The 26,810-nt window shown below is 36.9% G+C and overlaps 4 protein-coding genes across 4 annotated transcripts in view; all 4 read right to left on the bottom strand.

Annotated features, from left to right (window-relative positions):
- Positions 1–26,810, bottom strand: part of LOC134840597 (hepatocyte growth factor-regulated tyrosine kinase substrate-like) — a 73,442-nt gene that overhangs the window by 35,784 nt on the left and 10,848 nt on the right. The gene's annotated exons all lie outside the window — the stretch shown is intronic.
- LOC134840005 (probable cyclin-dependent serine/threonine-protein kinase DDB_G0292550) lies at positions 1,509–12,889 on the bottom strand. The gene is made up of 3 exons (XM_063855631.1): positions 12,621–12,889; positions 3,648–3,907; positions 1,509–3,437 (listed from the first exon to the last, which is right to left on the bottom strand). Exons 1-3 carry the CDS (start codon positions 12,646–12,648, stop codon positions 1,509–1,511), a joined length of 2,217 nt encoding a protein of 738 aa, XP_063711701.1. The 5' UTR covers positions 12,649–12,889.
- Positions 13,397–15,880, bottom strand: LOC134840596 (ubiquitin carboxyl-terminal hydrolase 19-like). Its single transcript, XM_063856513.1, has one exon. The coding sequence runs from the start codon at positions 15,873–15,875 to the stop codon at positions 13,494–13,496; it is 2,382 nt and encodes a 793-aa protein (XP_063712583.1). The 5' UTR covers positions 15,876–15,880; the 3' UTR covers positions 13,397–13,493.
- LOC134840595 (T-complex protein 1 subunit epsilon-like) lies at positions 17,763–19,593 on the bottom strand. Its single transcript, XM_063856512.1, has one exon. It carries the CDS (start codon positions 19,574–19,576, stop codon positions 17,948–17,950), a length of 1,629 nt encoding a protein of 542 aa, XP_063712582.1. The 5' UTR covers positions 19,577–19,593; the 3' UTR covers positions 17,763–17,947.

Raw genomic sequence — 26,810 nt, 5'->3', positions numbered from 1 at the left:
TAAAAATATGAAAGGGAAATTTACATTCAAAACTTATTTTTAGCTGCTAAGTAACTAGACATAAGGAGATACACATTAAAACCAGCCCTCCTTTCCTCTGGAAACGTGGACTGGTAGGCTGGAACAGGAGGCGCTTCTGAGGTCACAAGTAAACTTGTCAAGTCACCCAAGCTCTTCGCTGATTTCATCCCAGAAGAAAAAGTCACGTGCTCATTGTTGTTTTGACTCATGGACAAAGACCCATTAATGGTCACAGTTGCATTCACAATCGTATTATTATTTGAAGTAAAAATGGGAGTCGTAGCACCATTGGTCAGATACTGAGCATGTGACACCGGGGGGTTATGGCTATGCACAGGAGCTTCCCACTACCGGTTATCTCATTGAACCCACCATATCAGATTTGGCAGAATAGTTTTCGGGAACAGTCTAAATCTTCTGAAAAAAACGGCCATAAAATCAAAAATTTTACTTTTCCGAGGGCCATAACTAAGCCCTTTCTGAGAATTGAAACCAAAATCTTAGGTATGGCAGGGTAGTTTTCGAGAATATTCAAAAAAATTTTAAAAATCGGTCAAAAACTCAAAAGTTTGACTTTTCAGAGGGCGATAATTTCTTGTAAAATTTTTTCTTGTTAGTGTTCGCTAATGCAGAGGAGAGTCCCACTAACTGCTCTCTCATTAAACTCACAATATCAGATTTGAGAGGTTAGTTTTCGAGAAAAGTCGAAAAAATCCACGAAACGGTCAAAAATAAGAATTTTGACAATTCCGAGGGCCATAACATAAATTAATCGTAGCCACTTATACAGGGGAGCTTTTTAAAACAGTTCTGTCCATTGAAACCAAAATTTTAAGTATGAGAGAAACATTTTTCGAGAAAACGAAAAAAAAAATTAAAAATATGGGACAAATATACACTAAGAACAATATTAAAAAATCGCTGGTAGAAAAAAAAACAATTGCAAGATGTCACAACTAAGCCGACAACAGATAAGCAGACAAATAATAGGCCGACAATCTTTTTAAACAGAATATATCACGTTTGAAAATAAATTAGGTCCTGGTCAGACTCGATCCGAGGACCTTTGGCAGCCCAGGCATATTCGTTACCTCCAGGCTCGGTTGGCCAGGAATGCTGAGAAATTTGAATACATAATGAAACAAGGTAGAGATGAGTCCAGAAGAGTTTTGTGGACAAATTTGCTTACGGAAAAAAGCCTATTACCCGGTTGCAAAACCATTGCTGTCGCAAAAAACTGGCGCAGACTAACAAATAAATGACTCATTGATTCGGTTACACTAGTTGTTTCACAAATTTGTAAGGAGACATAGCTTGAATCGATGCTAGTTCCAAAAAATTTCGTTAATTAAAGAAGGAACCATCAAGTTGGTTAAAAACGTGGGCTTTTTTCGCTTTTTACTAAGACCATCAAAAACAAAATTAAGCCAGTAAATTTAATTTCCTCGGGATAAATAAAACTATGAAAGGAAAATTTACATTCAAAACTACTTTTTAGCTGCTAAGTAACTAGACATAGGGAGATACACATTAAAACCAGCCCTCCTTTCCTCTGGAAACGTGGACTGGTAGGCTGGAACAGGAGGCGCTTCGGAGGTCACAAGTAAACTTGTCAAGTCACCCAAGCTCTTCGCTGATTTCATCCCAGAAGAAAAAGTCACGTGATCATTGTTGTTTTGACTCATGGACAAAGACCCATTAATCGTCACAGTTGCATTCACAATCGTATTATTATTTGAAGTAAAATTGGGAGTCGTAGCACCATTGGTCAGATACTGAGCATGTGACACCGGGGTGTTTTGGTTATGCACATTGTTCGTGGCGGAATTGAGAGGGTTATCGATTCTCGGACTGAGCGATCTTGGTCCCGAAGTGACGGCAGACGAGAAATTATTCTCAGTATTCTTATTCAAACTTTGATTCAGATAAGCGTGGGAGTTGGCTGTACTCTGATTGTGGAAAAATTGAGATGCCGCTGCTGGTATTGCTATTGAGCTGGACATTGAAACAGGGTGCAACTTTTGAGATGCATGAATTGTACTCTGCACAGCATTGTAAGCACCAGTAGACGCATCACTTGAAGACATCGAGCTACCTTGGCCGAATTTCCTGGTGAAGGGCAAATAAGCCGAAAAATTTCCCGATTGATAACTAGAAGTCACCGCATTAACTTGATTCTGATTGAAATGCGCGCTGCCAAAAGCTGACATCTGGTTTACAGGATTAACAGTTTGAATAGGAAAATTATGGTTTCGGGAATCAACATTTCCGTGACTAATTGATGTGCTCTGATTCTTTGTGTGCAAAGAACTATTCAAACAGGAATGATTACTATTTACGCTATTATTTCCATGCAAAGCATAATTATGAGTCAGACCATTTTGGTAAAACATTTGAGGATTCTGAGAATTTGGGTAAACATTAGATGCAACATGCGAATAACCTGTCAAACCATTTGCTTGAATCCCACTCATTTTATTATGCGACAACGGTTCAACTTGAGAGAGTAAACTGCTGGCCGCTTGGGCGTTAAAATTAGAACCCTGTTTTGAATCGTAATTAGAAAAATTCCGAGTCATGAAAATTTGTTCAAGCTCTTTCAAGTCGTTCACGCTTTGAATGGCTGCCACGTCAAACGGCGTCGTGTCCGCTTCAAAATCCGAGTAGTTAATACCTGTACTGCTGACTAAGTTCGTCGACATTGGTCTCGGCTGACTCGTCGCTTCGCTTTCCCGAACTCGCTTGACGTCAGGATGAACAATAACTGTTGAACTATGCGTCGTTGTCGTTGTGCTAAACGGTGGCACAGGAGTTGAAATTGAACGAATTTCGTTATCGCGCTGAACAGTTGCATCAACTCCACTTAACGGTACATTTAGGTTTAATTGCTCGTTTTCTTTGTTTAAAGAAATATTTGTATCTCTATTGAAATTTGGGCTTCTTTCGTTGACGAAATTGTCCGAAAATCTTCCTCTATTTTGGGCAGCTAATAATTTATCTGCTGAATAATTCTCGGCGCTACTTTTCAACGTTGCCTCATCACCAGGGCTTTTGTTCGCTTGTGCGTGTTCGTTCAATTTATTCTGGATATTTTTTAGCATCCCGTTTTTGGAAACAGAGTCGTCTGTTTTTTCACCACTTTCAGAAGAATTCTCAACAGAGCTCTCTGATATATCGCTACTTGCTACTTCAAAATCTGAAGTTTGATTAGGACTGTTGATATGGTGGATTTGGTCGCTCTCTTTGCGTTTTGTTTTGAACTGACTCGATTTCTCCATAAGTTTTTTCTTTGCCATATCGTTGCGAGCTGCTTGATTTTGAGCAGTAAGCCTATCTAGCGTGGTTTGTTGATTAAGCAGGTAATTCTGCTGCTCCTCGCAAATCCTCAAGGCGTCCATTTCACAAGCGTAATCGGGCTGAAAAATTAGACGTAATTGATTTTCAAATTGGAAAAATCTGCGGGTACCAAAAAATAGGGACAAAAAATTTAAAACAAGTAACTATTTTATTGGATAACTTTTCGTTGTATTTTTGACATCATTTTTTCTCCGTTGCCTATGTTTCATAATTAAAGGGGAAAATATTTTAAATAAAACATGTAGTGTCGAAACCTTTCATACACTTACCGGCATCATGAGAGCTTTAGAGCGGTTGATAATTGATGGAATGACATAGGAGTGGTAGTACTGCTCGTACTGTCTCTTCTCAAACAACTCTGTCGCGCCTCCAACTCCTGTGACTTCATCACTTAAAGCACTCTGTTGATGCAGCTCTTGCTGTGAGTCATCTTCCTGATCACGTGCTACAGGAAGCAGGTTCGTGAATGACTGGGAGAGGACGCTGAAGTCCCCGTACTTGTACGCCATCTGTTTCACCAAGTCGCTTCCTAACAACAATACCTTTATGATAAAAAGATGATTTCGGATCTGCACGTGTTATATTATTTACTAGAATTTTAAACTGTTCAAAACTTTAAAGATAAAGTTTAGATTTAAACGTTTAAATTTAACTGATGGCTCAACTGTACCACAAATAATCTCAAATTTTAGTGTTCAAAGAACTCTTAGATTGCATACGGTGGTGTCTTACAATTTAATATCAGCCATTTTAACACGGTACATTTTAATACCTAATCATTTCACTACTACACAATTTAAATCCATTTCACAACATATAACTTAACACCAAAATTAATGCTGCATGAAATCCTTATCTTAAATCCTATCACAACAAAGTAAATCCTGCAATTAACGCACGCGTCACAGTGAAAAATTTGGTTTATCTCAGTTGTTACATGCTGAGATGAGGCTTCCCAAATTACTTTAGACTCGTAATTCATTTTCAATTAGATGTTTCACTAAACCATAATGATTACTAAAAAAAACCTGCTTGTGCTAATTCATAACAATTTGATCTAATAGTTCTGAAAACTATAAAATTCTGACAATCATTTTATGCTGTACTCGTGTGATAAACAAACGCAAACATCAAACCCAAATTATGATTGAGTCTACTTTCGAATTCACAGTTTCATCTGAAAACAAACCAATTCTTACAGCGTCCGGCTAGAAACTTTATCCCGTATAACTGTGGGTCAAATGATTACGAGCGAATCATTTTGTGCGGTGACCCCGAAATGCTGAGAGTTCTGGAAAATTATTCTTTCTGGTTAGCCGATGGAACTGTTAAAATTACTCCCAAAACGTTCTTTCAGCTCGATTCGATTGTATCTGGTATTGCACCAGCTTGTTTATACGCCTTCCTTACCAACAAAACCGAAAACAACCTACGATCGCTTTTTGCAGGCTTTAATTGATATAGCACCCAATTGCGGACCTGAAAAAAAACTGTTAGATTTTTAGCAAGCTGCTTTTCAGTCCTTCCAAAAAAATTCCCTGGAGCGCATTTATCGGGTTGTTTTTCATCTCTCACAGGGTTACATGAGAAAAATCAATGAACTGGATCTGAAGGTCACCTACATAACGAATCACGATTTAGTGCTGGCTTTAAAAATGCTGCCTTCCCTTGCATTCGAAAAACAAGTAAAGATCGGCGAGTCCTATGATATGATCGTTCAGGAAACTCAGAATGTATGTGACAGAAATTGTTTGGAACCCGAAAAAAACGGTGGGTTGTGTCTTTACTTTGGCTCTACTTATACAAAAAGCATGTTGCCAAAAGAAGATGTTGCCAAACCCGGAAGTTTTATTCCCACCCTCCCTTTGGAACCTGCGAGATGAGGCCGAGAGTGGATTGCTAGAACAAAAAATGCAGTTGAAGAATGGCATTTCGGCATCCAATCCTATTTCAGCGGAGACCACCCAAATATGTGGAAAGAAGTGGACAGTCCGCAAAAAAAACGTACTGTTTACCAATGTCATTTAACGAGACAAATCTGATTGGTAGTTTTTCAGAGCGTTATCTAGTTGGTATTAACCAGATTAAAGTTTGTGTTTTTGTTTATTCAATCGTATCATTAAAATTCAAATTGCAAACATACTAAAATTTTTGTTTATTATTTTTAAAAGAGATTTCCTTACAGACTCCTAGAAAACGTAACTTATTGCAAGAGCTTGACTTGTCAACTAGCAATTCAATCCAGGACAATCGCCCTTATTTTCGGGATGCTAGATTGGGACTAGGGGCTGACAAACCAGTTTACGCTTCGCGTTTATGTGCCAGCAATTCAGAAAACTCAACTCAATTGCGGGTCCTTGAAGTTTGTTGAAAAATTGCTCATTTTTGGTTCGAATCGTTATAACAATCCGAATTATTGGCAGGGTCATTTCTTTTCAAAACTTACAAAGATTAAGTAGCGAGAAAATGCCTTGCTTTAAATGGCCAAAACTTTCTTGCTTTATTCTTTGATGTTTACAGAAGTCTTTTCATTTTGGATTGAAACGGTGTTAAGTTGTAGAAATAGTTTTAAAATGTAGTGGTTTTAAATTGTTAAGGCAAAAAAAAGTAGGGAGTGAAATTGTATGGTGTTAAGCTGTTTAGTGTTTAAAAAAAGGTAACCGCATACGTAAGGTTATTGAAAAAAATATCTGGCCAGAAATAACTCTTCTCTATTTGTTGAGTCTAATTCAGTCCGTACAAAAGTTCCTGTTGTCTAAATTATCATTTCCAACAAGCAAACTTAGTCAGAGAACGGTTTCTTCTTTTGAAAACATAAAATATGAGTCAAAGCATCAATTTTTCACGAAATTAAATGTCAGAAAGCCGTATAATCAAACGAGTTGTAGTTAGATTGTGAGAAACTGAGGTTCGTAGGGAAATTTCATCACCTGAACTCTACCTAGGAAATCTGGTCAAAACGTGGCAATTAGATTGTGACCCCGGGATTGATATCTTCTGTCCCTGGCTTTTTAGATTGACAATTTCCTAATACTGTTTCCGATAAAAAAATTATTTAACCTGCTCTCAATGCGGGTATTATGAAGCTGAAACAAAAAAATAAGGCGTAGTTCTCTGCTGCCGTTGCACCAGCTTAACCAAGAGAAGCAAGGGCTCGGTCATATAGCGTGTCTTCTCTTCCTTAATAATTCAGGTTAGCGCTGAAACCCTCTATTTATATCATTGATCTTTACGATCAGCTATTTATATACAAAGTTAAGTAAATTTTTCAAAAACAGTCTATACAAATTTCAATCGGTTATTTATACATCGAACGTCTTAGATCTTAGCTACCTATTTGTGTGCGAGGAACTTATGTTAGGTTGTATACTCCAGTCACTAAAAATTTACTGGAAAAAATTAGAACATCTAACTTTTATTAAGTAAAAAGCCAAAAAACAGTTATCAACTTGGTTGAGCGAGTTTGGATAAAATTACGAAGTTAAGACCAGTCTCAAATGAAGCTAGATTAATTCAAAAACCCCTTTGTCTATTTCTGATTCATCAAGTTTTTGTTTCATCGCATAAATTTTTCATCTTCTTGTTTTAGGGAACGAATACAGTTGTCTTGGTTACATGTCAGTATTTAGACAGCCGCGTATTCATACTGGTCAGTATTTAGACAAATACTGTTTCAACCAATCAGAATCGAGACAAAGAAGAAATTAATAAATAATTATTATTTATTTTGGATTATTTGTTTTTTCTCGATTCTGATTGGTTGAAACAGTATTTGTCTAAATAATGACCAGTATGAATGCGCGGCTGTCTAAATACTGGCTGCACTCCAGTTGTCTTTTATTGACTTTATACTTTAAAAATCAATTATTTAATAACTCTATGATTTGCAGGCGTTCGTATATTCAGTGTCCTTTGTTAGGCTTCTCAAGGACTAGTTGCTTATTGTCTGCTTTTCAAGGCAGGAAAATTTATACAGACAGCCTATTCAACTACACACTTTCTTTTGTCATCCGGTTAATACCTATTAATATAACCATTTATATTAAAAAAGTAGTATTTAAAAACAATGAACTATCACCATTCGACTTTTCGTGGAATAAATTGAAAACATTTACCAAGGCACCTTCGAGTTTGCGCAAACTTCCACATCCCGACGAACGATTCAAAAATTTCAAGACCTTTGAGGTTCACTGGTGATGAGATCAAAAAAAATCACTCAAAAGCAATGAGGCCGTTAAAATGTCAGTAATAAAATGGTTACTCAAGGATGTCTCGATCAAAGCAACCACTGCAAAAAAAAAACAAATAAGCATGTTCATAATCAACAACTTAACAGCCTAATTAGCAAAAAAAGTTTCAGTTTCTTCTATGTACTTCATTGCACAAGCTCTTGTCTAATTGCCGCTACTCAAAAACGGGTCTAGGACAACAAGCCGACGGGACTTCAAGCCGAAGGGACTTCAGGCCGAAAATTAAACTTTACAAGCACCTCAAAACACTATTTTTTCATCTGTAAAACGTTTCTTTTCAAAATCCTAGGCTAGTTCAGTCCATAACAAGCGTTATTTATGACAATGCACTACTTTGGATTGGCATTAGTTAATAATATCAGCCGTTTTTTGAAATGCATAAATTATAAACAAGAAAATTACCTTCAACCGTGTTTTATTTTTCAACTTTCCTTAACTTCATTTGGAGATTTAAATTTCGTGAAAACGCTAATAATCAGGGGTGTAAAAAAGATTATTGTGAATCCGATAATCGCCGATAAGATATATCGATAAAATCTATCGTTCGAAAAAAAATTATCGAGATAATTATCGATTGAAAAAAATTATCGTTCCGATAACTTTTATAGTCAAATTTTACCGAAATCTAGCAATTTAACTGAAATATTTCGCTTCCAGTTGTGGAAATCGAATAATAGGTTAGTGAACTTTACTGCATCAGACAGTGTTTGTTTATTGTCTGGAGCGGGAAAGCGTGTCTTCAAAGTTCAAAGTAAGCAAATAAACCTGGAACTGACACTTCCGCTTCACTGGCTTGACAAACGCCAGGACAGTCTTGCGAAAAATCAAACTGCGAAATGGCTGGTTCCAATAAAGAAATTTGCCATTTTTATTTTACAAAAGTTTCCGAAACTGGTTTCAAATGCGTTTGTGGAATTGAGCGAATTAAACCGAAAGGCGCTGGTTGGCAAAATTTAATGAATCATGTTCAAGTTAAACACCCGAATTACCAACAAGAAATGTCAGGCCAGATTTCAAATTTGGATGATTTCATTATTTCTGCCAACGCAAAGAAATACTACGGCTGGCTCGAATGGATAATCATGAATGGTTTTCCATTTTCTTTTGTTGAAAATGAGTACAATATTAAATACTCAAATTTACCAAAAATCTCGAGACCTACTTTCATGAAGTACCTTGATTTACTTACGAAAGACGTGGAAACGCGTATTGCCAAAGAGTTACCCAAAACTTTTGGGCTTATTTTGGACGGTTGGACAGATTCTTCAACTTCGACACACTACATGGGTGTTTATGCTCATTATCCGGACCCAGAAAACAAAGATATCGGCAAATGTGTACTTCTGGCTTTTGCTCCTTTAGTGGACGAAACTGATTATGGAGCTGAATCGCAGATAGAGTTTATTCGTGTTACATTGTCAATTTTCGAAAAAAACGTGGACGATGTTATTTTCCTAATTGGGGATAATGTGAGTACCAATGTCAAAATTGCACGTTTGCTTGGTGTTCCGCTCATCGGTTGTGCATCCCACAGGTTGAACTTGGCAACTCAAAAGTTCCTTTCTGAACATGACGATTTATTGGGGAAAATTAACGACCTTATGAAAAAATTGAGCACTCTTAAAAAAGCAGCCGACTTACGCACAAAAACTCCTTTGCGACCAGTTTTACGCAATGTTACAAGATGGTCTTCAACTTTCGCTATGATCGGACGTTATTTCGAATTGGAGACGTTTATTAGTAAAGAAGATCCTGATTTAGTAAATTTTTTACCATCAGCTAGTGACCATCTGCGTCTCCGCAAGTTATTTGAGGAGCTGAAAAAGTTCGAATCGATATCCAAAAAACTCCAAGAAGAAACCACGAATATTGCAGAAATGCGAATTCTGTTCGACTCTATTCTCGTTGATTATTCTTATCTGGACCATTATTTGGGATATGGGGACGGTACGCTCACCCACGCTTCTGATTTTGAAGTTGGGATTGCCAATTATTTGCAGGGAAAAGCAACATCAAAAGAGCAGGACGAAGCAATATCAGTTTTATCCACAACAGCCGCCACACCATTAGTGGACAACTTAACTCCCGCTGAAAAAATTCTTGCAGAAGCGAAGAAGCAAAAGGTTTTATGTCCCAGTTGGATTGCGTGCACGTCCAACATCGTGGAACGACTATTTAGTCGCGCTCGTTATGTCTTCACAGACTACCGAAAACGAACAACACCTGTGAACCTTGAGAGTCAGCTGTTCCTGTTTTCCAATAAATCATTTTGGAATGTTACTTCATTTTCAAAAATTGTGAATTAAAAAGTTCAGCTGCAGTTTTTTTTCGAGCGATAATTTTCGATATATCGATATATCTATCTTTAAAAAGTATGACAAAACGATAATCTATCGAATGACTCCGATAATATCTATATCAATAATTTTACAACCCTGCTAATAATTACCGAATAAAGATCATGAAATTGAGAAATTCTTAAGAAAAGTTTTCAAATTAACCTTATTTCATGACTTAATGAGAAAATTTTCGGCTTGAAGTCCCTAATTTTACGATTCGGCTTCAAGTCCCGTCGGCTTGATGTCCGGCACCCCTCAAAAACTGGTCTCGTCTAAAAAGCAAAAAAAATCGAACTGACTTATTTTCGCATTTATTGTCTACCTTATTTGACAATTAATTGTGGCAACTGAATCTGCATAGAAAAACACCAGAGTGCAAAGTTCCTTCCCACTTTCAGTATTCCGAAAAAAGCCAGAAAGGTTGAAGACATTCAAGAATGGAAGACATTCAAGCGCATCCCCTCAAATTTGAATCACTGACAACACCCAGATTCGATCACCCAAAATCTTGCGTTGAAAGTCTTCTGCTCAGTACCATTATATACTAGCTTCCCAAAAATTGCACTTTAGAACAAAAAAATTAAACAGAGACGAAGCTGGGCCTCGCAAAACTTCCAATACAAATCCAGAAAGCCGCTAAGTCGGAAAAAAAAAACAAAAAAAAACGAAAACGCCGGAAAAACTAAACCTATCAAAATGAATCAGGCTAGTTTTGAAAAAAATACATTCCAGTAAAGAAGAAAATAAATTCCAGAATAGAAAGTTAACAAATCCCCTTCCCCTCAAAATACACACAAGCACATCCAAAAGTTTTTCGCTCGTCAAAGACGCAAAATGAGGCCATTAAGCCGATATAATTTGGGCCCGAAACCTATCAAGTCGAGAAAAAGAAAAAAACAATAAAAAAGCCAAAAAATGTTGCCATAAAAAACTTTTCGTGCAATCCAGTGAGCATGAAAACTATGTTTGCTTTAAAACTACCCAAAATAAGATCAATAAGCCGATAAAATATGAGCCGAAATCATTTAAGTAGTATATAGTATGGTAGAATAAAGTTTTAAAGCCAAAAATATATATATACATAAATAAATATATACAAAATTACAAACAGCAGGAGTAAATCAAAACACTACGAGCAACTACAGCGTGAAAAGCGTACAACAAAGAGAAACAATTTTACGATGTGGCAACTAAGCCGACAAAACATGAGCATACAAATCATAAGTAGACATTTTTCTTGAAACGGAATATTTCGTTTGAAAACAAACCTGGTCCAGTCCATTTTGAACCCAGGACCATTGCCTTCCCAGGCATAATCATTAAATCCAGGCCAAGTGTACCGGAGACGTAAAAAAACTCGAATTCAATATGAGCTGAACCTAAATTTACCATTTCATATGAGCTGAACCTAAATTTACCATTTCGAATTTTGACCATTCTCTGAACAAAATTATTTACGGAAAAAAAGCACCCAATTGCAAGAGTAAGAAATAAGCGAAGCAAGCTCAGCTGCCAATTATTGTTGGATCAAATGAATGAGCGAATATAGCAGGTTCTGGATTCCGCAAATGTAAGCGGATTCCGCAAAATTGTAAGCGGATTTCCCAACTTTGTTTATTACACTGAGGTAAACACGTTCTCTCATGAGAAATTAAGAGTTTGGCCTCGTAATGATTTCATTTCAAAAAAAAATAATATTGAGCACCATATTTCAATACAGAGGCGTAGCTGAGCTTCGCACGATTTCCGATACAAAACAAGAAAGCAGCTAAGTCGAAAAAACCAAAAAAATGTAAAAGGCCAAAAAACTAGATCTATCAAAATGAATAGCTAGTTTTGAAAAAAAGTGTTCAAAGACAAAATAAAATGAAACTAGCATCGAAAAAATATATCAATCGTTAACAAAGACGAAAATACCTTAACAGAAACCCTTTAAGCCGAAAAAAAATCAGAGCTTATAAAAATTTATTAAGTCCCCCTTGCCCTCAAAACACGCTCACACAAAAACTTTATTCGCTCGTCGAATGAAAAAAAATGAGGCCACTAAGCCGTTATAATATAGGTAGAAACCTATTAAGCCGGAAAAAATAGGTAAATAAAACAAAAAACTGAAAGTCCTGTGAGGCTGTGAACAAAGTTATTTGCGGGAAAAAAGTCTAGTACCCGATTGCAATAACCTCGCTCATCGCAAGGGTAAATAGCATAAAACAATGTTCATTTTTCTGAACATTGTTTTATGCTATTTACCCTTGCGATGAGACTTTTAATATAGAAAAAAATCAGAGCTTATAAAAATTTATTAAGTCCCCCTTGCCCTCAAAACACGCTCACACAAAAACTTTATTCGCTCGTCGAATGAAAAAAAATGAGGCCACTAAGCCGTTATAATATAGGTAGAAACCTATTAAGCCGGAAAAAATAGGTAAATAAAACAAAAAACTGAAAGTCCTGTGAGGCTGTGAACAAAGTTATTTGCGGGAAAAAAGTCTAGTACCCGATTGCAATAACCTCGCTCATCGCAAGGGTAAATAGCATAAAACAATGTTCAGAGTACAAATTCAACAAAAATACTGCAAACTTTGGCTCATTAAAGTACGGGTTAAAAAGTACAAAACACTCAAATTCATTCATTATGAGTAATTAGTTTTGTTACCGTAGTATGACGAGTTCTGTGATGACATCTTCCAAGGTGTGTTAAGTCACTCTATTCTTGTGAAATCATATAGAGCACTGCTTTGGATGCCCAATGCATCAGCTAAATATGATTATGTCGCTTGTTTTTGTAGCCAATTTGATCGAGTTCCCATCAGATGTCGTCTGAATTACATCTGGCCTGCCTAGTATTGAAATAGTCAGAAAGATATCAATCAGTCAAATGACATGTAATCAAACCAGGGCTCAAGTTAAAGAGATACCAACGACGTATCTGAAAAGTCCAGAAACATTTATAAATGCCTAGCAATTTTAGGTTGCTGATTAGTAAATTGATGTAACAAAATCCAAACAGGGACAGCGCCGTTCAAGTTAACCAAAACTGCATAATTCTACGGCCATTTTGCGTAATAACATGGCCTCGAGGCTTATTTATTACACAAAAGTGAGCACAAACTTGAACAGATACAAAATTGTTGATTCACCGAATCTACAAATCTTCGAAATTTTTAGCCAACCAGCCCGAGGGCCGAACCGAGAAGTGAAAAATTTAGGTTGACATGAGCGCATATATTCAGCGCCCTTTAAACTATGACTTACTTGCAAGAGCTCACCTTGCAAAATGCAGCGCAAGTGCGATTTGAACCAGCAATCATATGATTGCTGGGCACCATCATTACCAGAGCGCTACAATGCCAATGCCGACATGTACGATCTATTGAATTAATTAAAATTCGTCTTAGTGTACACTCTTAACTTCAGCTTAATCAAACCAAATGCGAGAAATAGGCTTTATTAGCAGCTTTAGTTATCAAAATAAACAATAACAACCGTAACAACAGACGGTAAGAAATAAACTATCAATCAAGACGACTCAACAGAAGCTGTTGAAAATTTGAGAAATATTAGTCTTGGCGTGATGAGAAATATTCTCGTATACCAGCACGTAAGGCTCGGCCTTTGCTACTGACTGTTCACTTGCTCGTGTAATATGATCGTCGTCAAAATGATACCACTCATCTTCTCTTTTTTCCGCCAAATTATCCTCAATTCCACCATGCTCCGTTTCTTCGTTTGAGTTATCGTCAATGTTCGAACTAACTCGGACATAGCACGTGTAGTGACCTTTGACCTGTAGCCTGCCATGATGCTGGACCAAAGAGTGCAATCTGTAGCGATATTTCGACGAATATGATTGGATGTCAGTCTGACCAATAGCAGCGAAGGATGACAAGTCCAACTCATCTAGTGGAAACTCAACAGCAGTCGACAACTTTGCCAGATTTTGGAATTCTGCCGCTCGTTTGAAATGTATGAACAAATAACTCGGTAGATTCCAGCAGTACGAGTACTTGATTGAGTCACATTTTTCCTTACAATTATCACAGCTCCTTTCCGAGACTCGAATCGGCGCAAAATGTGAGTTGAAACACTGTTGTAAAGTCGCCCTTCGACAATCAATGACTGAATTTGATCCTGCATTACGAAGCATCTCTTTGACAACGGCCCAATTACGGCTATTGTGCTCTAGTTGAATCTGATTCGAAGGCGGCTTCTTCTGTTGCGTAGTAGAATTGCTGCATATGTATAATGTCAGCAGAGGTATTTCACTTGAACATTTCATCATTTCGACAAAGTCAGTCCAACCCGTCTCGTCTAAATCATGTAACGAGATTTCTCGAACTTCGGATCTTCCGTCGAAGAAGTTCGGAAACCGATTCACATCTTCCTGATCGAAATGTTTCTCCTCGAAAGTAGCTATAATGTCAACTTTTAAATCCCCGTTCAACAGTTTTCGTTTACTTGAATGAACGGAACACTTATTAGATTTGGTTTCTCTGCAACTAAAAACTTGACCTGATTCGTTGAAGTCTTCGATTGAGAACCAAATGTCTTCTACACTATTTAAATCTTCAATCAAAGCATCACCACTTGTGCATTGAACGTCTTCAAACAATTCTGTTTCCAAAGTTTCATTCCCAAATCCGTTTGTCAAGTGAACGTCATTGTTGTTTGACTCGTGTAACGATACTTGTGACCCTGTAAATTCCAGAAATCTCTGAGACATTTTAAGGCAATTTTCCTCAAAAAAATCCCAGTTCAAATCATCGAGTTCTATATCCAGTGGGAAAACCAGTTGAATCCCAATGTCTGTAAACTTGGACGAATCAGTTTCTAACTGTTGTTGTTTGTGTTGACATTTGCCCTTATGGAGAGGCCAGTCGTTTTTCTGACAAGCAGAATTACAGTACGCTACTGTTCTACAAATGGAACACTTTTTCAGAGAATCTGACTGATTAAAGCAATGCGCACAAATTGATACCAACGGTGCCAGTAAACTACTTTCTACTTTCAAATCAACATAAAAATGGTCGGCCATGCTCGGCGTTTCAAAGGCGACCAGTTTTAATTGAGGAACAATTTTGGCAGTCCAATCTAGCTCATACAACGACTCAAAATCTTTCGAAATATGGCAAAGCATTATGTCGTGGATTTGTATTTTGAACATCAGCGAGAGCTGGCAGATTACAGTTTCGACTGTTATGTAAGTACCGTCGTCGCATTTACAAGCAACCTCAATACACTGTATAGTTGAAGATGGCTCCTTTCGGAAAAAGTAAACTTGGACCACTTTTTGCGGTAAGGCGACTGAAAACATTATACTCGGTTCGGAGGAGTAACTGTTATGTTGGCACTTAATACAAGTGAAAATTGAGCACTCCGTGCCATAGAATAACTGCTTCACAATCGATCCTTTGCTTTCACTGAAGGCGTTCCAGTTTTTTTCTACTACCGACCTTAGTGGGTTCACAGTCGGTATGTAAAACATGAACTGGTGGTTCGGCATACAGTTTAACTCTTCGTCTAACTTATCCAGCACGCTTAGGAGGAACTCAAATGAGTCGTGGTGTATGTAACCGATAGTGAAATAATCAGAGCCCATTACTTTCAGCATTTTCTGCAAATTAACTAACTCGTTTCGTTCATCGGCTAGTTTGGCAAACATTTCAGCAAGAACGCTGGAGACATTTGGATCTCTTTTGGGTGATATGTGTTGTTTGAATATATTAGCCAAGAAGTAGATTCTAAAAGGCTCGATATGGAAGCACACTTGCACACAGACATTAGCGAAGCAGTAGTTAGAGGGGTTGAATAGACCAACTAACTTTTTACGTCTCCTGTTGGACCGTACTAGAGATGGATAAGACTGAGATGATGATGATGAAGACGAGGGTCCGGAAAACAATTTCGCCATATTGCATATCTGGATTTTAAAAAAATCAGGTTTTGTCGTTCAGTTAATTTGCATTCAAAAACACAGTACATCCGTCTTCTGTGCATAACCGACTTCGCTAACAATTGTAGTACAAAAAACTTGATTATGACAGAGGATAACAATCAATTGTAACCAAATGGAATACCTTCGGAAATAGAATAAACATAGCCAATAGACAAATGAAAAAAGGTCAATAAATTCAAAAAAAAACGAAAAAAATGAAGAGTTTTTTCTCGACATTTTGAATTCCAAAGAAATCATAGATGGCATTAAGAGCTAGAAATTTAATTTATGATTGACACTTTTTTTGATCTAATTGACCAATATTGAGAAAACTGGATTAATAGTTGAACTTTTTATTCCGCTGGGAAATCTGATAAAATCTACTTTCCAAACTAGAAGCGCATCAGTTATTTTCGCGTTATTTCCTTTTGTTAACATGAAGAGTGCAAATTAGAATTGAACTAAAAAAGAAACCAAAAGTCAAACGGCAGAAGATCAAATTAGGTCTGAACAAATTTTCAACAACTTTTCCTGAAAAAAATCGAAAAACTCGACCTATACAATTGTCTTCACTAAACTCATCGACAATAAAAATGAGCAATCACAAGAATATGCAACAATAATGTATTATGTACACAGAGCAAAGTGGAGCTTCTCACCACTTGCGATGCAGAAAATAGACAGTAAAAAAATCAAAAACGAGGAAAAACCTTTGCACAATGCAGGGAATGATAAAGTATTGGCAAATTCTGTTTCACGACTTTTTTCAAATCATTTGTCGCTTGAAAAAATATAAAAACCACGCCAACTTGATTTTGAAGTTCATGTTACAGGAAAAAGAAAAAAGATAAAATGAACACTAAACAAAAAACATTATAATGAAAAAATATGGATGCCGTAAGCAATTAACTATGAGCACGGAAGACAAAAGAATATTAGCTGGGCTCAAAAATACTTCGACGCACTTTTTCGTATAAAACACAGAAGATAACATATCTATTTTTAAAGCATCGAAAAAAGCAGATATGATGCTATCAATCTAGATTGAAAAATAGCGCAAAACAACAAAAGATGGCATTTCAAACTAAAATATTTTCTCGAAAGTATGGATTGAAAATTATTTTAAGAATGACAATAATTTCAGGATTGCTAAACCCCAACCTATTATTGCGAACAGTTATCGGCTTTTGAATAAAACTGCAAACAATATAAAATGAAGGACTGGAAAAAAAATTTAAAACGATAGATAATTGAGCGGACAGAAGTGAAGCCGACACCATGTTAGCCGACCGAAAAGACACCAAAAAATTTTCGGCAATAAAACATCTACCGTCTCAGAAACCGTACAATTTTCAACTTGCAAAGCACCTAGACACACACACTAGAGTAAATAGTTATCAATTTCTTATTCGGAAATCATACCGACAGAGATTCCGCCAAAAATCAAGACAACGAAAAAAAGAACGAAAAACACAAGAACCTACCAGGAATCAAATTCGAGAGCTTTGGACTATCAAGCAGAAGCTTAACCTCGACACTAAAAATCCAGCTCCGAAATCAATTGGCGTTTCATAATGAAACAAGATCAATTTCTTACAGATTGATAAAAAATGTGCGTGAAAAGTCTAATTCCCACTGACAAGACAACTTGTTATCGGATTCGTTAGCACAAGTTGAATGGCTGTATATATTGTAATATTTCAAAGCTAAATGATATGACTGTCGCACTTTCGTACAGTTTTAAAAAAAAATCGTATCAAAAACATCCAAATATTATTTTATATTTTCCAAGATATTCATGAGAAAACGTTTCCGCAATACTTCTGTACTACTACGCTAACCTACTCTGAACTGATTAAAGGCTAATTCAAGGCTTTCAATTTCATATGGTTTTATGACACAATTTAAGTACGAGAGCAATATAACAATCTCCACTTTGCAAATTTACATCATTTATTAACACTTCAAGCTCATGATCAACAGCAGCAATGAATCCGAGACACCTTAACGTGATGCACAAAACAGGATGGTGAGGTCGGCGACACAAATTAGTCTCCGTGTTCGCCAACAGTTCTGACGTCATCAATCTTCAGAATCAGTCTGACTACCTGGGCGGCCAGAGTGATCTGCTGTTTCTTCGCGATCAGAGTCTCAATCACGTATTGCGCCTTCATATCGTTTGTCCCTTTGTTCATGCAGTCGATTCCCAGGTTGGAATTCTTCTCCAGAACATGTCGAGATTTTATATCGGCCACCGTTTTGATCGGGTGGAACCCGCTGTTCTCTGCCAGGGCCATCGGAACAGTTTCAAGGGCGTCACTGAAAGACCTAAGAGCGTACTGTTCAATCGAAGCAACAGATTGCGCTCTGTTTGCTACTGCAATCGAACAAGCAATTTCAGCTGCTCCTCCGCCATAGACAATTCGGTTGTCTTTTACAAGGTTTCTTACAACACACAGAGCATCATGCATGCTTCGTTTAGCTTCTTCGATTATCATCTTGTTTCCGCCTCGCAGGAAGATCGTTACGGCACGCGAATTGGCGCACTTTTCAATGACCAACATCTTTTCTTTGGTAGTTCCGAACGACAGTTCTCTTACTACACCAGCTGATCCCAGTTTTTCCGGTGTCAGCTCTGAGAATCGAGGCACAATCCGACCTCCCGTTGCAATGGCAATTAACTCGATCTCTGGTCCTCCTACCCAGCGAACTGCTGGAAGCTGGTTAGCAAGCAATAAGTGATTCGCTTCGTCGTCGAAACCCCATTGACAAAGTGCAAGGGTCGCTCCGGTGTCCTTGACTTGTTTGATCATAGTCTCAAACGTCTCCTTCTCGTAATCCTGAAGTTTCTTGTAGTCTTCGACAGTTTTCACATCTAGCTTGTGAGTAGTTTTTGGTTTCGGAGGTTCAAATGGACACGTCAAAATGGCTAGTTTGACATCTTTCAACTCTTTTGGCATCTGGGGGTGTGAGAAGTCTTTGTCAACAAGGACGCCTTTAACTAGCATGCTATCTTCCAGCTTTCCTCCCACTTTGCTTTCTACTTTGATTAGTTCGAAATCAACATCTTTACGCTCAAAGTCGGCGACACTCATAACTGCATCTACGGCAATGCTGGCCATTTGCTTATGACAGCGGTTGATAATTTTGGATCCCAGGGTTGTCATTGCAGTTTTTACCAGAATCTCAGTGTTGTCGACACTCACTGGAAACTCATCGGCAATTCGATCCAACTCATCGCAAGCTATCTTAGCCGCAGTTTCGTATCCATCGGCAATACGGATTGGATGGATTCCGCGGTCAATGAGATGTTCGGCTTGCTCGAGTAAAGCCCCGGCCAGGACCACAACTCCGGTAGTTCCATCGCCAATTTCGTCGTCTTGAGATTTTGAAAGTTCAACTAGGAGTCTGGCAACGTGGTGGTTGACGTCCATCTTGTCCAAAATTGTTGCTCCATCATTTGTGATTGTCACATCGCCATCAGGGCTGACCATGAGTTTGTCCAGTCCTCTGGGTCCGAGAGACGTCCGCAGGGTTCCCGCTACGCTCTTAGCGGCCAGAATGTGTGACTTGATAGCATCGACTCCGGTTAATCTAGCCTGCTTCTCTTGGTCTTTGATGATGATGAACGGACGTCCATACTCATCAAACGCGAGAGATCCGAAACCTTCGTTCATACTGACCTTTAAAATCAAATTATTTTGACAAACAAAGTCATGTAAATCCAGAAGATCATTTGAAACTTAACTAATTCTAACCAGGCTGGAAAAGTTTTCAGAGGAGTATTGTCTTTTTTTCACCGCGAAAGTCTGACAATAACGTCAAATTGAGCAAAACAAGTTTTTCACTAAATTTTGATATCGCTGAGCAACAAGTTTTGATGTTCGCTTTTCACTAAATTTTGATATCGCTTTTCCGCGAATACAGATTCCGAACAAAATAAACCACTTTCGCAACCTACAATGGATATAAGTCACCTGAGTACCAAGAGGGATCCCAAACACACCGGCCAGTTTCACTTACAGCCGGTCAATACTCAGCCGCGTATACACAGTCGAAAAAAAAATTGAGAATAGCGATACCCATGTGAAGACGAATGACAACACTTAAAGCATAAAAGTTAATATTCAACAAGATAAAAAACATCCCAGCAACTATATGAAAGCAGCACGGCGTTTTTCTTCACATAAAAAACTCATTTAGAAAAAACTAGCTAAAAAATAAACTCTAAGTATGAAAAAACTCTGGCGCAAACAAAATAAGAAAAAGGGGAGCGATAACCAGTAATAATAAGCGCCCTAGGAAAATATTTACAAATACGATCAACTAGAAAAACTTCAACAACAACTTCGAAACCTCAGAGCAAAATTTTTGCGGTTATTAATGCGTTAGCAACATTTTGCGCCTAAAGAAACAAGCATTAGAAAGAGAAAATAGGAAATCCATAAAAGTAAAAAAAGATATTAAACAAAAACATGCCTCGGAAGGCAATCAACTTCAAAAGTCAAAGCCAGCTCAAGCTCATACTACGGGTATGGACTCGGAGCTCCCAGCAAGAGTGACTAGACTTAACCCCGCAGGCAGGGCGTGTTGGGGTAATCCATTTCACGCATACTTCATTCTGTGATAACAGGCTGCAAACATAAGCTTTAACCAAGACGGAATATCCGGATTGTTGCAGTTAAAATAACGCATAACGTTTTCAAACACTTCACCGCGTCGGTTTACCAGGACTAGACAACTGGTTTATCTGATTGGTTTAAAAATTGTTTTGTTGAACTGATCGAATATATAACCAACTAACCAAACCAATTGATATTAAAACAGACCTTACACTGATGTGTTATAACAGATATTTCTGAACAAAAAAATATGTAATACCAAATTCTTGGCAATATTCTTTTCGGTCAACGAATCTGAACGAAGTTAGTTAACCTAAAACAGCTCATTTCGACGTCGGATTTTAGCTTCTCGCTGATTTCCACATGTAAAAACTATTTCCAAATAATATATCCAAAGATATATTACCCGAACTGGTCTAATGGTTAATTCTGGTTCCTGACTTCGTGCGGAAAACAAAAAATAACAAATTTGAAGAAAAAAAACGAAGCATCATTGGCAAATCGGATAAAAAATTTACACAGAGGTGAAGCGACGCTTTGCAATATTTGCGATACAAAGAAAAAATGGGATTGCAAACGAGCGAACAGAAAATGAGAGGAACTTACTAAGTCAAAAATATACATAAAACTAAATCTACAAAAAATTAATACATTTGTCTCGGATAATATCAATTTCGGGATGAAAAACATGCGAGACTCAACATCTAAGAGCAAATTGAAAATTCTTTATTTTCAAGCAAAAAAGAGATAAACAAAAGCACAGTTTTGAAAACATCAAGCATTTTTTCTGTTAACGCTTCCTAATCGCAGCGTAACAAAGATAGTCATGTGAAAGGAGCACAGGATGTTCCGAAGCTTTCAAATAAAAATTACAATTAAAGTTCTTCAAATGAATAAGTTCTTCAAAATCGTGTCGTTTTTTGTTTTGTACATCGTGCGATGATACAACTAAAACATCACTAAGAAATTTAGTGTAGGGGTCTTTAAACCTGAAGTTTTGATTCACTTAATGCTAATTTAATATTAGCAAGCTTATAAATAAATGCGTATCGAAAAAGTAGGCTTTGGCCGGGATTCGAAACCCTGACCCAAGTGTCTCAAGGCGGGCTAGATTTGCAGGAAAAAATGTTAATGTGGAAAACAGTCCTGTTACCAATTGTATATGAGAAAAAAACATTAATCAGCAGAGGTTATTTATCTAGTTTTTAAAGTGCTTTGAAGTTTTGTAAATTAAGCGTATTTTGTGCGTAGGAACAATTCAAATCTTGAAGTCAAACACTAAACCAATAGAGAAGGACAAAAAGGAGCTTCGCAAAAGCTGCCACTCTTGTAAAGAAAACGAAAACAGTCCGAAGCCAACTTTTCTTGAAGTTTAAAATCTTTGACCTTTTTTCGATTAAAAAATAACCCAGTAACAAAAACCAGGATGAAAAAAAACTTATTCTCCTGCGAAATCAGAAAAAAAGTTAATTTGAAAAAATGATACAGGTCATTCACATTTGTGCACCAGATACTTTAAGATACCAGGGAGCCTAAAAAGCCATCCACTTAGCAAATTATTTTTAGTGAAATAAAAAAGGAAAGCAAAATCCAAACCGCTAAAATGGAACATTGAGCGCAAACTAAATTCAAGACTTTACCTGGGAAAATAACTAAGGAAAAATACCTGACTTGAACAAATGTCTTCAATTCTTTCATTGACACTTAAATAAACTGACAGATAACCGTTCAATTTTAGAAGTAAAAACTCACCAAAAAATTCTTCCAAAAGTTTTGATGCACTTAATGCTAATTTAATATTAGCAAGCTTTCTGGCAACGAATTTTTATTACAAAAACAATGTCCAAAATATAAAAAACACGCGGCAATTAAATCGAAGGCTCCTTAGCCCGACTTCGCAGACATCGCTTCTAAACTTTTCTAGAAACTTTCAAGTGAAAGCAAATTGCCAGGCTATTTCAGAAAAAAATCATGTTCTCCAGCATGGGTGGATATCACGGCATAGTTGGTTCCAGTAGCCGGCTTGATCAAACTCACTGATCGCATATGTAACACAGAGACCAGGCTGAGCTTCCCCACAGAGACATCACTGGCAATTCGTATAAAAAAATTCAACAGAGGTGAAGCGACGGTCTGCAATATTTGTGATACAGAGAAAGCATGGGATTGCAAGTTAGCAAATAGAAATTGAGAGAGAAAAAACCAAGTCAAAAGGTCAAAAAATATATACATTATATCAGCTGACATGGCGTAATTTTATAGCAAAGTGAAATTTTCTGTTTTTGAATGTCTCAAGAGGCGTATAGTGTAGAAAACTCAAACTTGATAGCTCAAAAAAACTTAATAGCGTTTTTTTTGTTTTCGTTTGAGTGGTCGTCTACGTGCTTATTGTCGTCCTAATTGTACGTTGATCAGCGGAACTAAATGCTGATTTACCTTTTGCAGATTTGCAGGCGATTGTGTTTTAGGACTGTTTTGATCCCGAAACTGACCGAAAGCATTTAGGCAAAAAAAACGAGAAGGAATGTGAGATAGTCCTATTTCGTAAACTTAAAGACTGGTTTAAGAGTGACTTTCAAATATTCTCCATTTAAATTCAGTCAACAAACGAAACTCCGACCATTTAGACTTCCCATGAAATTTCAATTAAATGCGTATCGAAAAAGTATGCTTCGGCCGGGATTCGAAACCCTGACCCAAGTATCTCAAGGCGGGCTAGATTTGCAGGAAAAAATGTTAATGAGGAAAACAGTCCAGTTACCAAATGTATATGAGAAAAAAACATTAATCAGCAGAGGTTATTTATCTAGTTTTTAAAGTGCTTTGAAGTTTTGTAAATTAAGCGTATTTTGTGCGTAGGAACAATTCAAATCTTGAAGTCAAACACTAAACCAATAGAGAAAGACAAAAAGGAGCTTCGCAAAAGCTGCCACTCTTGTAAAGAAAACGAAAATAGTCCGAAGCCAACTTTTCTTGAAGTTTAAAATCTTTGACCTTTTTTCGATTAAAAAATAACCCAGTAACAAAAACCAGGATGAAAAAAAATTTTTTCTCCTGCGAAATCAGAAAAAAAGTCAATTTGAAAAAATGATACAGGTCATTCACATTTGTGCACCAGATACTTTAAGATACCAGGGAGCCTAAAAAGCCATCCACTTAGCAAATTATTTTTAGTGAAATAAAAAAGGAAAGCAAAAGCCAAACCGCTAAAATGGAACATTGAGCGCAAACTAAATTCAAGACTTTACCTGGGAAAATAACTAAGGAAAAATACCTGACTTGAACATATGTCTTCAATTCTTTCATTGACACTTAAATAAACTGACAGATAACCGCTCAATTTTAGAAGTAAAAACTCACCAAAAAATTCTTCCAAAAGTTTTGATGCACTTAATGCTAATTTAATATTAGCAAGCTTTCTGGCAACGAATTTTGATTACAAAAACAATGTCCAAAATATAAAAAAACGCGGCAACTAAATCGAAGGCTCCTTAGCCCGACTTCGCAGACATCGTATCTAAACTTTTCTAGAAACTTTCAAGTGAAAGCAATTGCCCGGCTATTTCAGAAAAAAATCATGTTCTCCAGCATGGGTGGATATCACGGCATAGTTGGTTCCAGTAGCCGGCTTGATCAAACTCACTGATCGCATATGTAACACAGAGACCAGGCTGAGCTTCCCCACAGAGACATCACTGGCAATTCGTATAAAAAAATTCAAGAGGTGAAGCGACGCTCTGCAATATTTGTGATACAGAGAAAGCATGGGATTGCAAGTTAGCAAATAGAAATTGAGAGAGAAAAAACCAAGTCAAAAGGTCAAAAAATATATACATTATATCAGCTGACATGGCGTAATTTTATAGCAAAGTGAAATTTTCTGTTTTTGAATGTCTCAAGAGGCGTATAGTGTAGAAAACTCAAACTTGATAGCTCAAAAAAACTTAATAGCGTTTTTTGTTTTCGTTTGAGTGGTCGTCTACGTGCTTATTGTCGTCCTAATTGTACGTTGATGAGCGGAACTAAATGCTGATTTACCTTTTGCAGATTTACACATTTGCAGGCGATTGTGTTTTAGGACTGTTTTGATCCCGAAACTGACCGAAAGCATTTAGGCAAAAAAAACGAGAAGGAACGTAAGATATTCCTATTTCGTAAACTTAAAGACTGGTTTAAGAGTGACTTTCAAATATTCTCCATTTAAATTCAGTCAACAAACGAAACTCCGACCATTTAAGAATGCCCATAAAATTTCAATTAAATGCGTATCGAAAAAGTATGCATCGGCCGGGATTCGAAACCCTGACCCAAGTATCACAAGGCGGGCTAGATTTGCAGGAAAAAATGTTAATGGGGAAAACAGTCCAGTAACCAATTGTATATGAGAAAACAATAATCAACAGAGATTATTTATCTAGTTTTTAAACTGCTTTGAAGTTTTGTAAATTAAGCGTATTTTGTGCGTAAGAACAATTCAAATCTTGAAGTCAAACAAAAAACCATTAGAGAAAGACAAAAAGGAGCTTCGCAAAAGCTGCGAATTTTATAAAGAAAATGAAAATAGTCAATAGCCAACTTTTCTTGAATTTTAAAATCTTTGACCTTTTTTCGATTAAAAAATAACCCAGCAACAAAAATCAGGATGAAAAAAAAAACTATTTTTCTCCTACAAAATCTGTGGTAAAGTCATTTAAAAAAAAGATACCGGTCATTCAAATGTGTGCACCAGATACCTTTAGATACCAGGGAGCATAAAAAAACTTTCACTTAGCAAATTATTTTTAGTGAAATAAAAAAGGAAAACAAAAGCCAAACCGCTAAAATGGAACATTGAGCGCAAACTAAATTCAAGACTTCCCCTGGGAAAACAACTCAAGAAAAATACCAGACTTTAACAAATGTCTACAATTCTTTCTTGACACTTAAAAAAACTAACAGATAATCACTCAAGTTTAGAAGCAAAAACTCGCCAGAAAATTCTTCCAACAGTTTTGATTCACTTAATGCTAATTTATTATTAGCAAGCTTATCAACAAATGCTTATCGAAAAAGTAGGCTTTGGCCGGAATTCGAAACACTGACCCAAGTATCTCAAGGCGGGCTAGATTTGCAGGAAAAATGTTAATGTGGAAAACAGTCCAGTTACCAATTGTTTATGAGAAAAAAAACATTAATCAGCAGAGGTTATTTATCTAGTTTTTAAAGTGCTTTGAAGTTTTACAAAAACAATGTCCAAAATATAAAAAACACGCGGCAACTAAATCGAAGGCTCCTTAGCCCGACTTCGCAGACATCGATTCTAAACTTTTCTAGAAACTTTCAAGTGAAAGCAAATTGCCAGGCTATTTCAGAAAAAAATCATGTTCTCCAGCATGGGTGGATATCACGGCATAGTTGGTTCCAGTAGCCGGCTTGATCAAACTCACTGATCGCATATGTAACACAGAGACCAGGCTGAGCTTCCCCACAGAGACATCACTGGCAATTCGTATAAAAAAATTCAACAGAGGTGAAGCGACGCTCTGCAATATTTGTGATACAGAGAAAGCATGGGATTGCAAGTTAGCAAATAGAAATTGAGAGAGAAAAAACCAAGTCAAAAGGTCAAAAAATATATACATTATATCAGCTGACATGGCGTAATTTTATAGCAAAGTGAAATTTTCTGTTTTTGAATGTCTCAAGAGGCGTATAGTGTAGAAAACTCAAACTTGATAGCTCAAAAAAACTTAATAGCGTTTTTTTGTTTTCGTTTGAGTGGTCGTCTACGTGCTTATTGTCGTCCTAATTGTACGTTGATGAGCGGAACTAAATGCTGATTTACCTTTTGCAGATTTACAGATTTGCAGGCGATTGTGTTTTAGGACTGTTTTGATCCCGAAACTGACCGAAAGCATTTAGGCAAAAAAAACGAGAAGGAACGTAAGATAGTCCTATTTCGTAAACTTAAAGACTGGTTTAAGAGTGACTTTCAAATATTCTCCATTTAAATTCAGTCAACAAACGAAACTCCGATCATTTAAGAATGCCAATAAAATTTCAATTAAATGCGTATCGAAAAAGTATGCTTCGGCCGGGATTCGAAACCCTGACCCAAGTATCTCAAGGCGGGCTAGATTTGCAGGAAAAAATGTTAATGGGGAAAACAGTCCAGTTACCAATTGTATATGAGAAAACAATAATCAACAGAGATTATTTATCTAGTTTTTAAACTGCTTTGATGTTTTGTAAATTAAGCGTATTTTGTGCGTAAGAACAATTCAAATCTTGAAGTCAAACAAAAAACCAT

This window comes from Symsagittifera roscoffensis, chromosome 2, assembly GCF_963678635.1.
Source record: "Symsagittifera roscoffensis chromosome 2, txSymRosc1.1, whole genome shotgun sequence".
NCBI classification, from domain to species: Eukaryota; Metazoa; Xenacoelomorpha; order Acoela; family Convolutidae; genus Symsagittifera; species Symsagittifera roscoffensis.
The sequence above is the reverse complement of the archived record's forward strand: the minus strand, read 5'-3'. Positions and strand labels throughout refer to the sequence as shown.

What these genes read in the sequence shown, in the direction of transcription:
- LOC134840005 (XM_063855631.1), bottom strand. Translation starts at nt 12,648, where the DNA reads ATGTCATCACAGAACTCGTCATACTACG. An exon ending in ACAGAACTCGTCATACTACG is followed by an intron (nt 3,908 to 12,620) that starts GTAACAAAACTA and finishes TATTGTTGTTAG; the next exon opens with GAAGCGACTTGGTGAAACAG. An exon ending in CTAAAGCTCTCATGATGCCG is followed by an intron (nt 3,438 to 3,647) that starts GTAAGTGTATGA and finishes CTAATTTTTCAG; the next exon opens with CCCGATTACGCTTGTGAAAT.
- LOC134840596 (XM_063856513.1), bottom strand. Translation starts at nt 15,875, where the DNA reads ATGGCGAAATTGTTTTCCGGACCCTCGTCTTCATCATCATCATCTCAG.
- LOC134840595 (XM_063856512.1), bottom strand. Translation starts at nt 19,576, where the DNA reads ATGAACGAAGGTTTCGGATCTCTCGCGTTTGATGAGTATGGACGTCCG.